At 36.3% G+C, this 12,387-nt stretch overlaps 1 protein-coding gene across 1 annotated transcript in view; it reads left to right on the top strand.

Annotated features, from left to right (window-relative positions):
- The window catches only part of LOC140138156 (uncharacterized), a 113,700-nt gene that overhangs the window by 7,907 nt on the left and 93,406 nt on the right, over nt 1–12,387 (top strand). The window contains exons 2-8 of the mRNA XM_072160089.1: nt 863–1,084; nt 1,961–2,033; nt 4,869–4,972; nt 7,527–7,610; nt 8,423–8,536; nt 11,126–11,449; nt 11,932–12,038. Of these exons, the coding sequence (XP_072016190.1) occupies nt 995–1,084; nt 1,961–2,033; nt 4,869–4,972; nt 7,527–7,610; nt 8,423–8,536; nt 11,126–11,449; nt 11,932–12,038 (896 nt within the window). The 5' untranslated portion in view covers nt 863–994. The remainder of the gene's footprint in view (nt 1–862; nt 1,085–1,960; nt 2,034–4,868; nt 4,973–7,526; nt 7,611–8,422; nt 8,537–11,125; nt 11,450–11,931; nt 12,039–12,387) is intronic.

The following is a 12,387-nucleotide window of genomic DNA, read 5'->3' on the forward strand; positions in this document are numbered from 1 at the left end:
GTATCAGACGCATCAAGATTCCTTGATGTCTTTCCTGATGTCATGTGCTTTTATAAAAATGTATAGCACTTTAACTAAACTCAACCCAGAAAGTATCGAAACGATTATAGATGGTCAGATATATCGGGGACTGAAATATATAGAAAAACTTATTTAATGTTAATAAAGCGCATCTTTCTCCTGCACATTTTGATACCTCTTTTGTTGCTCTACGATATCATTTGGTCGAGTTATGGGCACTTGAGTGGCTTCAAGTCGGATTTTGAAAGTTGCACTTACATGTAGCTCCTATTCAAGCCAAATGCGTTTTGTCGCTTACACCCACACACACACAATCAAGACAAAGGACACCGATGTGCTCTGTTTACTTAACCATGAACTTTACTTTATATTTATTTTACTCCTTCGGCTTCCAACTTCAATACTTGCTACCCTTTACTTATCTCTGACTTATCTCATGAACTCTTTCTGCTGACATCTCAATACTCCCACCATCACTGTCTATCACTGCCTGGTTTCGTGTGTGTACACGACAAACGCATTTGGCTTGAATAGGAGCTAAGTGCAACTTTCAAAATCCGACTTGAAGCCACTCAAGCGCCCGTAACTCGACCAAATGATATCGTAGAGCAACAAAAGAGGTATCAAAATGCGCAGGAGAAAGCTGCGCTTTATATACATTAAATAAGTTTTTGCCATATATTTCAGTTCCCGATATATCTGACCATCTATAATCGTTTCGATACTTTATGGGTTGAGTTTACCAGCATGTCTGAGAGTGCACAGCTGCCTTTTAAAACTTTAGCACTGGTAAATGCACATAACTTTGAAAAAAGTTTGAACTTCTTACTTTTCTTTCCAGAATGCAACGTAATGAAGGAGACATTGTACCTGTTAAGCTTTAACCTCATACTAACAATGTATGTTTTGCAACATAATCCGTAGTCTTATAAGACTCATTTGAGGATAACACACCTGTGTGCATTCATAAAGTATGGCAGAAGAGATTGACAGGTTTATTGCTGAACAGAAGAGTAAGCTAGCTCGAGAGAGGCAACAGTTGCAACATCCAAGTAATGACCAGGTATGTTCATGTTTCCCCAATACAAAGTAAAGGCAAGGAATTCCTGAGTACGATACTTTAAAAGTGGTAATTTTCGCTTGTGTAATTTTTTGCGCTTTGCTGATTCTGAACCACATTACTTGTTTTTAATTTCGCGATTTTGATCTATACATTAAAAGAACATATTCGTGTATTTTAATTTTTGCGGTAGCTGTGATGCATGTGAAAAGCGCGGAAATAAATGTGCTGCAAAATTTTCACTTTTACAGTACCGGGTAAGCCACTCATTTGTACAAATGAAGTCAGTAGCCGGGCTTGTGAACAGATTTAAAAAAAAAATATTTTGCCACTAGGTAGTATTAAATAAATGTTCACAACATAATATGTTTTAAATGATTCATCAGGGTTGTCAGGCTTTTATTTTAATTTACATGAAAATCATGGTATTATATGGTTGAGTGGTTGAGCTTAGGAATTTAACTTGTGCAATAATTTGTTGCAAGTGTTCATTGTACACACATCTTATTGCATTATCATCAAATTGATTCATATACCTTATTTGTGAGTTGAACTGTTGCTGTGAAGCCTTTGAAAGATTCATTCCCTCGGTGTTTGCCTGTTAAGCAGCTTCTCAGAATGATTTAACTCAAATGCAAAGAAATGGCTTGAATTGAACACAAATTTAACTCGGGTAATTTGATCATGTGATTTACTTCATAAAATTGCAGTTTAAGATCTGTAATAGGTAAACATTCATGTCCCCAACTCATGCCATAATATGATTGTGACAAAATTGTAATCATTGGGAAACCTGTGTGACCTAGAATATGTTGATTAGTGCGTAATTGATCTGATGTGATAGCTGAAATGTCCTTCGTGTGATCTATTTGATAACAGGATGTTAGCAATGAGACTGCAAATGGCTACCACAAAGAGAACATACCACCAGCACACAATGCAGACCATGCAGGTAAGTAAGAGAACATACCACCAGCACATTAATGCAGACCATGCAGGTAAGTAGATGAGGATGAGAACATACCACCAGCACACAATGCAGACCATGCAGGTAAGTAAGAGAACATACCACCAGCACACAATGCAGACCATGCAGGTAAGTAGATGATGAAGATGACAACCATGGTGACAGTGACAACAATGATAATGGTGAAGAAGATGATGATGATGAAGATAATAAGAATGACAATTTTTGACGATTTTGTGAGTCAAAATGAGTTGGATATATGTTGGGCTAAATGCAAGAAAGGTGCTGATGAAGGGAACACCATATAAATACCCGTCCAAACACAGATCCTCAACACAGTGTTGAGAATCTGTGGTTCAACATTATCATTAAATTAGCGTCATCATCATCATCATCACTGTCTTGGTTATTGCATTGTGTTTTCATCATCACCATCATCATCAACAATCATTACCACATATGTAATACCATTATTACCACATATGTAATAGCAGTGTTGTTTATTTATCAGTAAATTAAAATGGTAAATTACCGGTAAAAAAACACACTCTTTTTGCCCCTTTTTACATTTTCAATTTTTTCTACTACAATTTTTGGTCAGGAAATTTGTCAGATGTATTATAAATTAAATCTAAAAATTTGCAACTTACTTTGCTATGTTGCATCCGAAAACATCAGACTTCATCAGGCATCTGATTGATGATGTTGTGATGTCAGTTGTCGTTCCAACGAAGCTCAAAACTCTGCTGTGTAAAGCCACTGTAATAAGAACACTCAACACTTCTTCGATCCTGAAGAAGCAGATATCCTTGATAAAGAGGAGAGGTGGTTTGAAAGAGGAGTTAGAGAATCTATATGGGAGAGAGTGGAGAAGCCCGCCATTAACAAGAAATTGGGACTCCAATTCCAGTTTTCACACGCATGGGACCAGGCATTATGAGACATTCCTCGCCATCTGACGTAACAACATCTGATGTCACAACATCATCAATCAGATGCCTGATGAAATCCGATGTTTTCGGACGCAACATAGCAAAGTGAGTTACAAATTTAGACTTAATTTACAAAATAAAGGTCCCATAATGTTTGATGCTGCGTGCAACAATCAGCTGTCGAGCCAGATCAATTAATTTTCAGGATATTTTTCAACACTTCTGTTACATCTCTGCTGATTACTCAGCCCAAATTCCACCTTCCTATGTAAACTCTATTATCGGTGGGCCAGGAGGCAGTCTATATGTTGCTTCTTGGGATATTTTGTAATACATGGAAGGATTTGTATTATAAACAAAGAAGACAAGAGAATTTTAAACAATACCATCCAAAATGAGTATAAAAAGTTCCACTATGAAATTGAAATTACATTATAAATGTGTGAAACCAAAGCAAACTTATTTGCTTTAAAAAAAAAGGTACTGGGAACAAAATGGTCGAGGAAGGTGAATTTAGTATGATTTTCATCATATCTTTATACAAGTCAATTATTAAGACCTGTCATGCCAATCAGAATTATCTTATTATACATTAATTTGCAACTTATCTCAAAATCAATATATCCTATGAAATCAAAATTTGTCAGCAGCCATGCATTAGTTATATTGTGTCAATGTTACCACAGCTGCATTTGTGTATTAGTGGTTGCCATGGTGACACTCCCATTTAAACATGTAATTGCTGGCTGTGATAATGGGCTTCAGTGGCAGAAGAGTGTAAAGCATGCTGATGTTACCATTCAATTATTGAACTCGTAATTATGGTAGGCATGTATTCAACCTAATTAGCACTATGGGTGCTTCAGTTGGTCATTTGGGGGGGGGGGGGTATTTACACAGCAGACATTAAAATACACTAAGTCAAAATAATCATAATCCTAATGAAGCCAGAAGGTTTTCATGGTTTTTATTTAGACATTTGACTGAATATATACAGGTGCATTGAAAGGGGACATCTAGATGGCCAAGAACACAAAACTGACCTCTTGTAAAAAATGCATACATGAACTGAAGATTTAATCTTGTTTCAGTAACAAATTCATTTTCAAATATTTTGTTACATTTTTGTACCATTGGAATGGATGTGTTAGGAGAGACAAACATACAGACATATATTTACATGTAAGGGTGTACAGAGACAAAAGTGATGGAGGTCAAATCATAAATTGTTTTTTACCATAATGATAATCTTGATATTCAGGACATTTTTTCTGCTGAGCTTCAAGAATTTAAAATGATGGCTGGTATTGTTGTGCTTTAATTTAAATTGGTAGAGCTCTACAACAATGCTGTTGAAATGGCCCAATTTTGCAATTTATTTGATTTTAATTGGAATGTAGAAATTTTCCCAATTTCTTGAAGCTGTAGAAAATCAGTATATTCATCAGCAAATAATAAATTAAATTAATCAAATATTCATAAAAAATTTGTAAAGCAAGTTACAAAATAGGGGCATGTTTTTAGGTCATCACTCAAATGATCAGATACAATGCTGAGGTCAGAATTAGATTGGCCATATTTGGTGGTAACTCATAATGTAATTGGTGTTGGTGATTTACTGTAGGAGTTATCATCAATCACTTACGATGTATGGCGAGGATATCAAGTGGAGCCTCGGAAGGGAACAACCAAGGTGCTTTCTTGATGGAAAAAAGCCCAATCCTTACAATTAGTGTAAAGTGGTGTATGTGTTGTGTGCACCTGTGTCAAGTTCAAACCTTTTCAAACAAAAATGCTCCATTGGACTTGCTGAAGTGCGCAGCTTTTTTACATTAAGGTGTAAATAAATCATCAATTTTCTTGACCTTTCTTTGTTAATATTTTGTAGGTCATGGTACAGGTGCTAAAGCCCTTCCCTCAGGCAGCTATGAAAACTTAAGGGGAAATCTAAATAGACAAAGACAAGAAGAATATAAACAGTTTATGCAAGAGGTAAGTCAATTGTTTGTTCAAAGGATGAATCCTCCATAAAAATTGTCAAAGATATGTGGCTGCTGATCCTATATCTCAGACATGACTTGTACATTTGAAAGCAAAAGTACATACCACAAGCGTATGTACGGACAGCTTGCTAGTTGTATGCTAAACATGGCAAAAGTCACATTATGCAATGTTGTTACTAAGCAGAAGGTCACTAAGGTTTGGAGCATCTGTGAAGTATGCTTAGCCTTGGCATAATTACAGCTGTAGGAGAATTACATACATGTACTGATGCAGGAACAGCAGTTCAAATTTATGCCATACCATGTTGTAAAATAATCACTTCTCCACCTTTAGCTCAATTGCAGATACTTCAACTTTAGTTCAAATTGTCCATTTCTACATGGGGATGTTGATTTCAAATGGAACAGCCAATTGCTAGGTTTATAAATTACAATTCTTCCCTCCCTCCCTATGAAGTAAAACACAGTATGTGCTTTGTTAATTATTTACGCATATGTGATATGTTCAAATAAAATGAATCGGATGTCAGGAATATTCATTTTGAGATATATACTGATCCGACTTCACCATTACTGCTGTGTCCCCGATGTAAAACTGCGGTGTCCCGAGGTTGAGGTTCCATCCATTATTTATTGTGTGCTATACAGAATTGTACCCGAGAACTGTACACAACAGTGATTTTCAATACACAATCATGAGTATTTAATTACGAAATAAATCTCCCGTTCTGGCACATCTGTGTTTATTTATTATTTTTGTAGCAAGATGGCAGATCTGTGCAAAGGTTGAATACATGTAAAGTTGTTTTCTTTAAACTTCTGTGGTCCGGGTACGCGCTGGTGAATTGCGATCGCGTAGAAGTGACAAGGTCGCTTACTACGCACCGCTACCAAGACCAATGGGTCAGCCGGCTTGTTGTCAAGTGTATTGATCAGCCAATCAGCGTGATTGTTTATTGCTTTTGTGTTTACGCTCGTGTACTCGATACGCACAGGCACGACCACGGAAGTTTAAAGAAAACAACTTTATGTAGTTCAGTTGATGCTGCATGTTGAGTTTTGGAGCAGACAGACCAATGCAAAACACCTGTCTCACAAGTAAATATGCAGTAGATATGTTATGATATAATAGCAGATACCGTGTTTTACTTGGGAAGGCAGAGTGGGCTCTTCCAATTGAAATCCATACACCCCTTATGGCAGATATGATGATATTTGGTTTCAAATGGAGTTACCAATTCAGGTAACACCATTTAACGTTACACTCCTTGTGTGAAAGATTAAGGTCATATAATCCATTATGGGGGTATATGGATTTCAACTGGAATAGCCCCATTGTGATGATTGTCAATAGATACACATATTATGCACAGGAAGACAAAACACCTGCTTCTTGAATGATGCTGTCAAGGCCTAAACACAGATAAAAACAAATCAGTAGTAGAGACAGAGAATCTTCAATGTTAAACCTTGCCATATACATCGTACGTACACGTATGTAAGATCATTTTGGCAAAGTGTTGCAGAACTTGCAGGGTAGGAATTATACTGTGGAAACAGCATTGCTTGAAATGATGACATTAGAATTTACTTATTTGGAAAAAGAACACATTCATGGTAGGTTGGACGTATCATGTGCATTCTTTGTAATACTACAACTCCACGGGAGCTTATGAACTTGCAGAGTCACCCTGGATACACAGAAAATCATGGCTAGTTATTCAGCAGAGGTATACCATACTTGTAGTAGACACCAATTCCCTGTTTACAAGGGGGGGGGGGAGTCGAAATTGATTTAACTGAAGTCACTATTGACTTTTAATTTGATAAATAAGTAAACAGGTATAGTTGTAATTAATCAGAATACAAAAAGTTGTAATTCCAACGATGAAGTGAATTTGAATAAGTTGTCATTAAGTACAACTTTTTGCTCATGTAAATGAACATATATGTTGTTGCATTCATGTTTGAGCCACGGCTTTTGCACTTTTGGCAATCAGCAGGCAGACAAATTTGACTTTTGAAAGTTATAAATACTTAGTACTCTGGATTGATAGGATGAACATATTTTTAATCTTTACCAAGAGCATCCAGCGCACTTAACCGGCCAGATACACTGTTTTTGTTTGTTTGTTTTTTTCAACGATTATATGCGCTGGCTGCTCTGGGGAAAGATTAAAAATTTGTTCAAATTTGACTTTTGTAAATACAAATTCAGATTCAAATTCAATGTTAACAGCCTGCTACACATATTAATAGCTAATCCTCTATGTAATTCTAAAAACAATGTTGAATCGATAACGATATTCACTCAATGTAAACATGGTAAAGTCAGGGCAACAAATAATGATCAATCATCACTGAAGTCATCAAACTGTTGGGCATGAAATACAGCAATAATGTCATGTATGAATGCAACTGACCAGACCAATCGAGAAAATAGTGATCAGAGTTGTGAGTTTGGGCCTACATTTATGTATGAAATTAAGTTTGAATTCTGGGCAATTGATTAATTTTATACAATTTGTGTGTGATTTGTACAGAAAAATCAGCGATCTGGTGAGCGTACTAAGCCTTCAGACGGTGATGGGGCCACGTTACTCATACCTGACAGAGCATCAGCACAGGTAGGCAAATAATATATCTAGTAACAATGTTATTATACTGTTCACCCATAACTAGAATATTAAGATAAAATGTCTTATGTAATACATAAGGATATGAATTAAAATATATTTTAACACAAAAGTCTCCATATAAATGACAGCCAATGAAAAAAATCACTGACCATCCAGGATTTGAACCTGGGACCTTCCGATCATCGGACTGATGCACTACTAACTGAGCTAATGAGTCAGATGGAGAAGAGCAGTGCTGTTATTATCTATAGGCCTTCAGTTCAGTACCCAAGTTTTAATATTTCATTGAATTTTACTAGTTATAGTGTATTTTGAATTTCTTTATTGGGTATAACCCATGAGCAACAAAATTGTTTATATTTTATCCAAATTGATTGAGGAAATTTGATCAATTCCCTATATTCTATAACATTGCTGTTTTATATGTTAATTTTAGCAGTATGGGGACTGATACTGGACTCTTTTAAAAATTTGCTTCAAATGCTATTTTTTCAGTCAAAACCAAGGGTTTTCTGTCAAACATTTGGCAAAACAAACTATGTCCTATGTTTTTTTAAGTAAAAAAAAAGGCTACAAGAAACACAGGATTTCTTTTTTATTGTGTATTTGGCCCACCTTTTTTCCACTTTGCAGCAATTTTGCTTTTATTTGTTAATTTTTTCCGATTAAAAAAATCCCAAAATGGGCTGGAGCAACCCGGCAAAACTGAGTTTGAGAGATAAACCTTTTTCCCTTAATCAAGATGCTTAATTTCAGCTTGTTTGTCATGACATGACGGTTTAATTTACTTTCTTTTGCAGAATCGAGCCAGATTAGAGCGGAATAAGGAGTACAATGAATTTCTTAAGCAGCAAGCTCACGGCAAAGGGAGGAGAGCAACTGGTAAATTAGAGGGTGATATTCCTGATAATAAAGTAAGTCAAATGGTTTGTTTTTGTTAGTGACAATACAGTGACACTGAAGGTGAATAAGCAGAATGTGAGTATAGAAGCTGGTTTTGTTTGTCTGCTTATGTGCACAGAGATTTTCATCACTTCCAGTGTACTTTAGGACTGTTTTCCTGACACTTCTGTGGGCTTCGGTATTTGCAATTTTTGGCCATCGAACTTTGCCTGTTTTGTGCCTACATTGGTTGTTTGATTCATTGTGTCTGCTTATGCGCACAGTGATTTTCATCACTTGTTCTAGTGATCCCTGTTGTTTTTGCAGGTTTAACACTTCTGTGGGCCTTAGAATTGGCAAATTTTGGCTTTCGAATTTTACCTACTTCTATGCCTACATTTGTTATTTTTTGTCCACTCTGCATACTGTCTAGTCTGTATTTTACTTGTTTCCCCATGTCAAGTTGGTGTACCATGCTCTTTTTCTTTCCAGTTATAGAAGCTGGTTTGATAAAGAGACTATTGTATTTAAAACAACTGATTTGATTTTAAAAATGTCTTATGTTTCTTTCACTCTGACATCGTGAGACAGACATTAGTAGTATAAATGCTTTAGATCTGGGGTTTGTGGGCCAGATCCGGCCCGCAGACCAATTGGGCTATTCCAGTTGAAATCCACAGAGGGGTCAGGGTTAATCATTTTGAAACCCAAACTCCACCTGTATTATAGCTTTATCTATATCATTCACAACTGGAGTGAGTATTTCAAATAGAAGTTACCAAATTGTCTCTTGTATTCATAAACCATACTCCCTCTGTAGAAGTCTTTAGCTAAATCTTCCACAAGGGTAGTGTGGATTTTAAATGGAATAGCACATTATGGTTGGCCCTAGAACAGCTCTGAATAGTAATTAAGCATAGCAAAACATAGTGTATCTGGCTCTCAGTTGAGAACCCCTGGTTTAGATACTGTAGTTATATAGCATCCTGTTTGTGTAGCTTAGTCATTTCAAGCAGATGCTTATTATTAGTACATGTTGTGGAAATCTAGCTAGATACTTTTTCATAGTTTTGGGTATTAGCGTGATTTTGTACCAAAGTTCATATTGGTGTGCCGATCAAAGGGGTGCTTAAACAGCTGACATTTTTATTTTGCTCTTGTTGATACTGTTTTAAAGATGATAGTATTTAAGTCAATTATTGTTCAACTTTTATGTTACTAAGATACATATATGTATGTTGTGTAGGCTAAAGCATTTGATATACCGTATTTCCTTGAATAGTAAGCCCCCTCAAATAAACGCCCTACCACTTTTTTTTTCAACCAAGATGTTTAAAAATGCTGATATTTTCATGCTTTTTTGTCTAGTAAGCTTACCAAGTTGTTCACATGGTCGATAATAGCAGCAATAATTGGCTTAAAATCTGCATCGAAACCGGAAGTGAACCAAAAGTCAGTGTTTCTAGTTCATAGTTAGTCATTTTAGCGTGACTTTTAAGCTGACCTAATGATTTTAACGGGAATTGTCGTGCGAAAAATGACCTTTAATAAGCCCCCCTCATTTCAATGCAACGCCCCAGGGCAGGGTTCCCGTTAAGGTTTTAAAAATGTGCGTCCGTAATGACGCAAGTTTGCTGACGAGGTTGCAAAAACTTGCGTCCAGACAGATTTTGTAAAGCGTCCATCTGAAATTCACGATTATGACGATACACACGCATTCCGGTCTACACCTCATCAAATGTTGATTGTTAAAAAAAAATAAAAGTGCATTTTCAGCCGTGATATTCCATCTCCATTCGCTATGATAATTTTTTCTCATTTCTGTGTCAGTTTTGGTCCAAACGTGGTCAAAAACAGGTGCAAAACATGAGCAAAGTCTGTCAATCTTGAGCAATTTTCGTTCAGTACTTTCACTTCGCGTTTCTATTTTTAAATTAACGTGCTGTTGATGCTACAAAAACTAAAACACGCGCTGCCACAAATAATAATGAAAAAGGGTTATCATTTGGATTTTGTCTTTAAAATTGCTTTTATTCATCGTAACAATAATACTAATAAAGGAAACCTAGATTATTTATGAGAAAATAAACTTAAAATATTAAAATTGAATATTGTCAGGTTGTGATAAATAATTAAATAAACACCGCACGTTAGCGGCACGTGCTTGTAAACAAATCAATCGGGACTTCCCCAGGCCATGTGATGTGATCAAACAGCTGTACAGCGATCGTTCGGAAAGCATGCAAAAAGTGCACGATTTCCTGACGTTGCATTTACAAATATTGCAGAATTTACTTCAATTCTCAGCAGGTGGGTCAAAATTTTGGGGCTTTTATTATCTTAAAAATATAAAAGAATACAAATTTCTTATTTTTATCATCAATTAATGATAAAATTTGAAGTTTTGTCTGCGTCCAAATGCATGTGACATGGACGCAAAATACTTGATTAGCCATGTGAATTTGCGTCCAAATTTGTAAAATACGCGTCTGGACGCAATGACGCACACTAACGGGAAGCCTGCCCCAGGGGCGTTTATTCGAGGAAATACGGTACAATTTATTGCATATAGATACATTCATTCTGATATTTGAATGTGATCAAAACATACTGTTCTACAGATTACAAAGGCTTCCACCAATCCTGTCATCAGCAATAACCCTGCAGCACCTGCCCGCAATGGTGCACGCAGTCCAACCAATCGCAGGGAATTTGCCACCCAGACACCAGCCCCTCCCACAAACCATGATGATTACCCTCCAGCTGGTCCTCGTAAAGGGTGGGGTACACCACAGCCTGTAGATTATGATGATTTGTTACGACGGAAGAGGCAAGAGGAATCGAGGTATAGACGACATGATGATGATTATGATTATTACCCGTCAAGAAGGGAAGGATTGAGGACGTCGTATAGTGATCCACATCTCAATAGATACCCGCCAGAGGTATGTCATTTCTGTATTGCTTGATATCTTATACTTATTTCTTCTACCGTGTTAGACCTACTCCTGATTCCACAAAAATAGAGCATTTGTTTTTTCAAATGAAACATAGCTAAATCCTAATCCTTAGCAAGCTCTAACTGACAATAAAAGTCAAATTTCAATGATTTTGCAATTTGAGGAAAATGGGATGTCTTATAGTTGTAGTCACAAATGTCCAAGACTTGGCACAGTTCGAAGCATTCAAATTTTTTGTTTGTTTTTGAGTAGTTGATACCGGGCCCCTACCATAAACTATTTTGTTTGGCAAAAATTAAGTTACAATCATAAAAACTCCCCTTATTCTTAAATGAATGCTTCACGTCTGTCACTCAAAAACTGCTGCATTGGGTGCTTATTGGTAAGTCCTATATAGATGAGTATAATAATAAGGATCTGTCTTCATTGATAACATCAAATGTGCACTTGTCTCTATTATGTGACAGGATGGAAGATATTCAAGACGACCAGATCCATATGAACAAGAATATGACAGAAGGAGAGTACGGTTTAGTAATGATGATGTATCACCTCGGAAGGACTCATACGACAGGTAGGTAGCCCTTACATAACAGCTATGAGACAGACTCACTGGAGAATAATGCCTGTATCATACTTAGAAGAATGTTTTTACTCTCCTTTACCATGTGCTAGGCGACAGGCAGGTCCAATATTTTGAGTAAGGGATGTCATGTAAGCACTATGATAAAATATTGAGCCTGCCTGTTGTCTATCACATGTGAGAGGATAATAAAAACAATTGTTTATTTGCTTGTTTTTGTAGGAGATTATTATTTTTGTAACTATAAACTGTTTTATTGAGCAAAATTTAAGTTACTGTCATAAAAACTTCACTTCAAATGAAACTTGTTTACAACTTAACATCTTCAATTGCGCGACCT

The sequence above is a fragment of the Amphiura filiformis genome, chromosome 17 (genome assembly GCF_039555335.1).
Source record: "Amphiura filiformis chromosome 17, Afil_fr2py, whole genome shotgun sequence".
In the NCBI taxonomy this organism is placed as follows: domain Eukaryota; kingdom Metazoa; phylum Echinodermata; class Ophiuroidea; order Amphilepidida; family Amphiuridae; genus Amphiura; species Amphiura filiformis.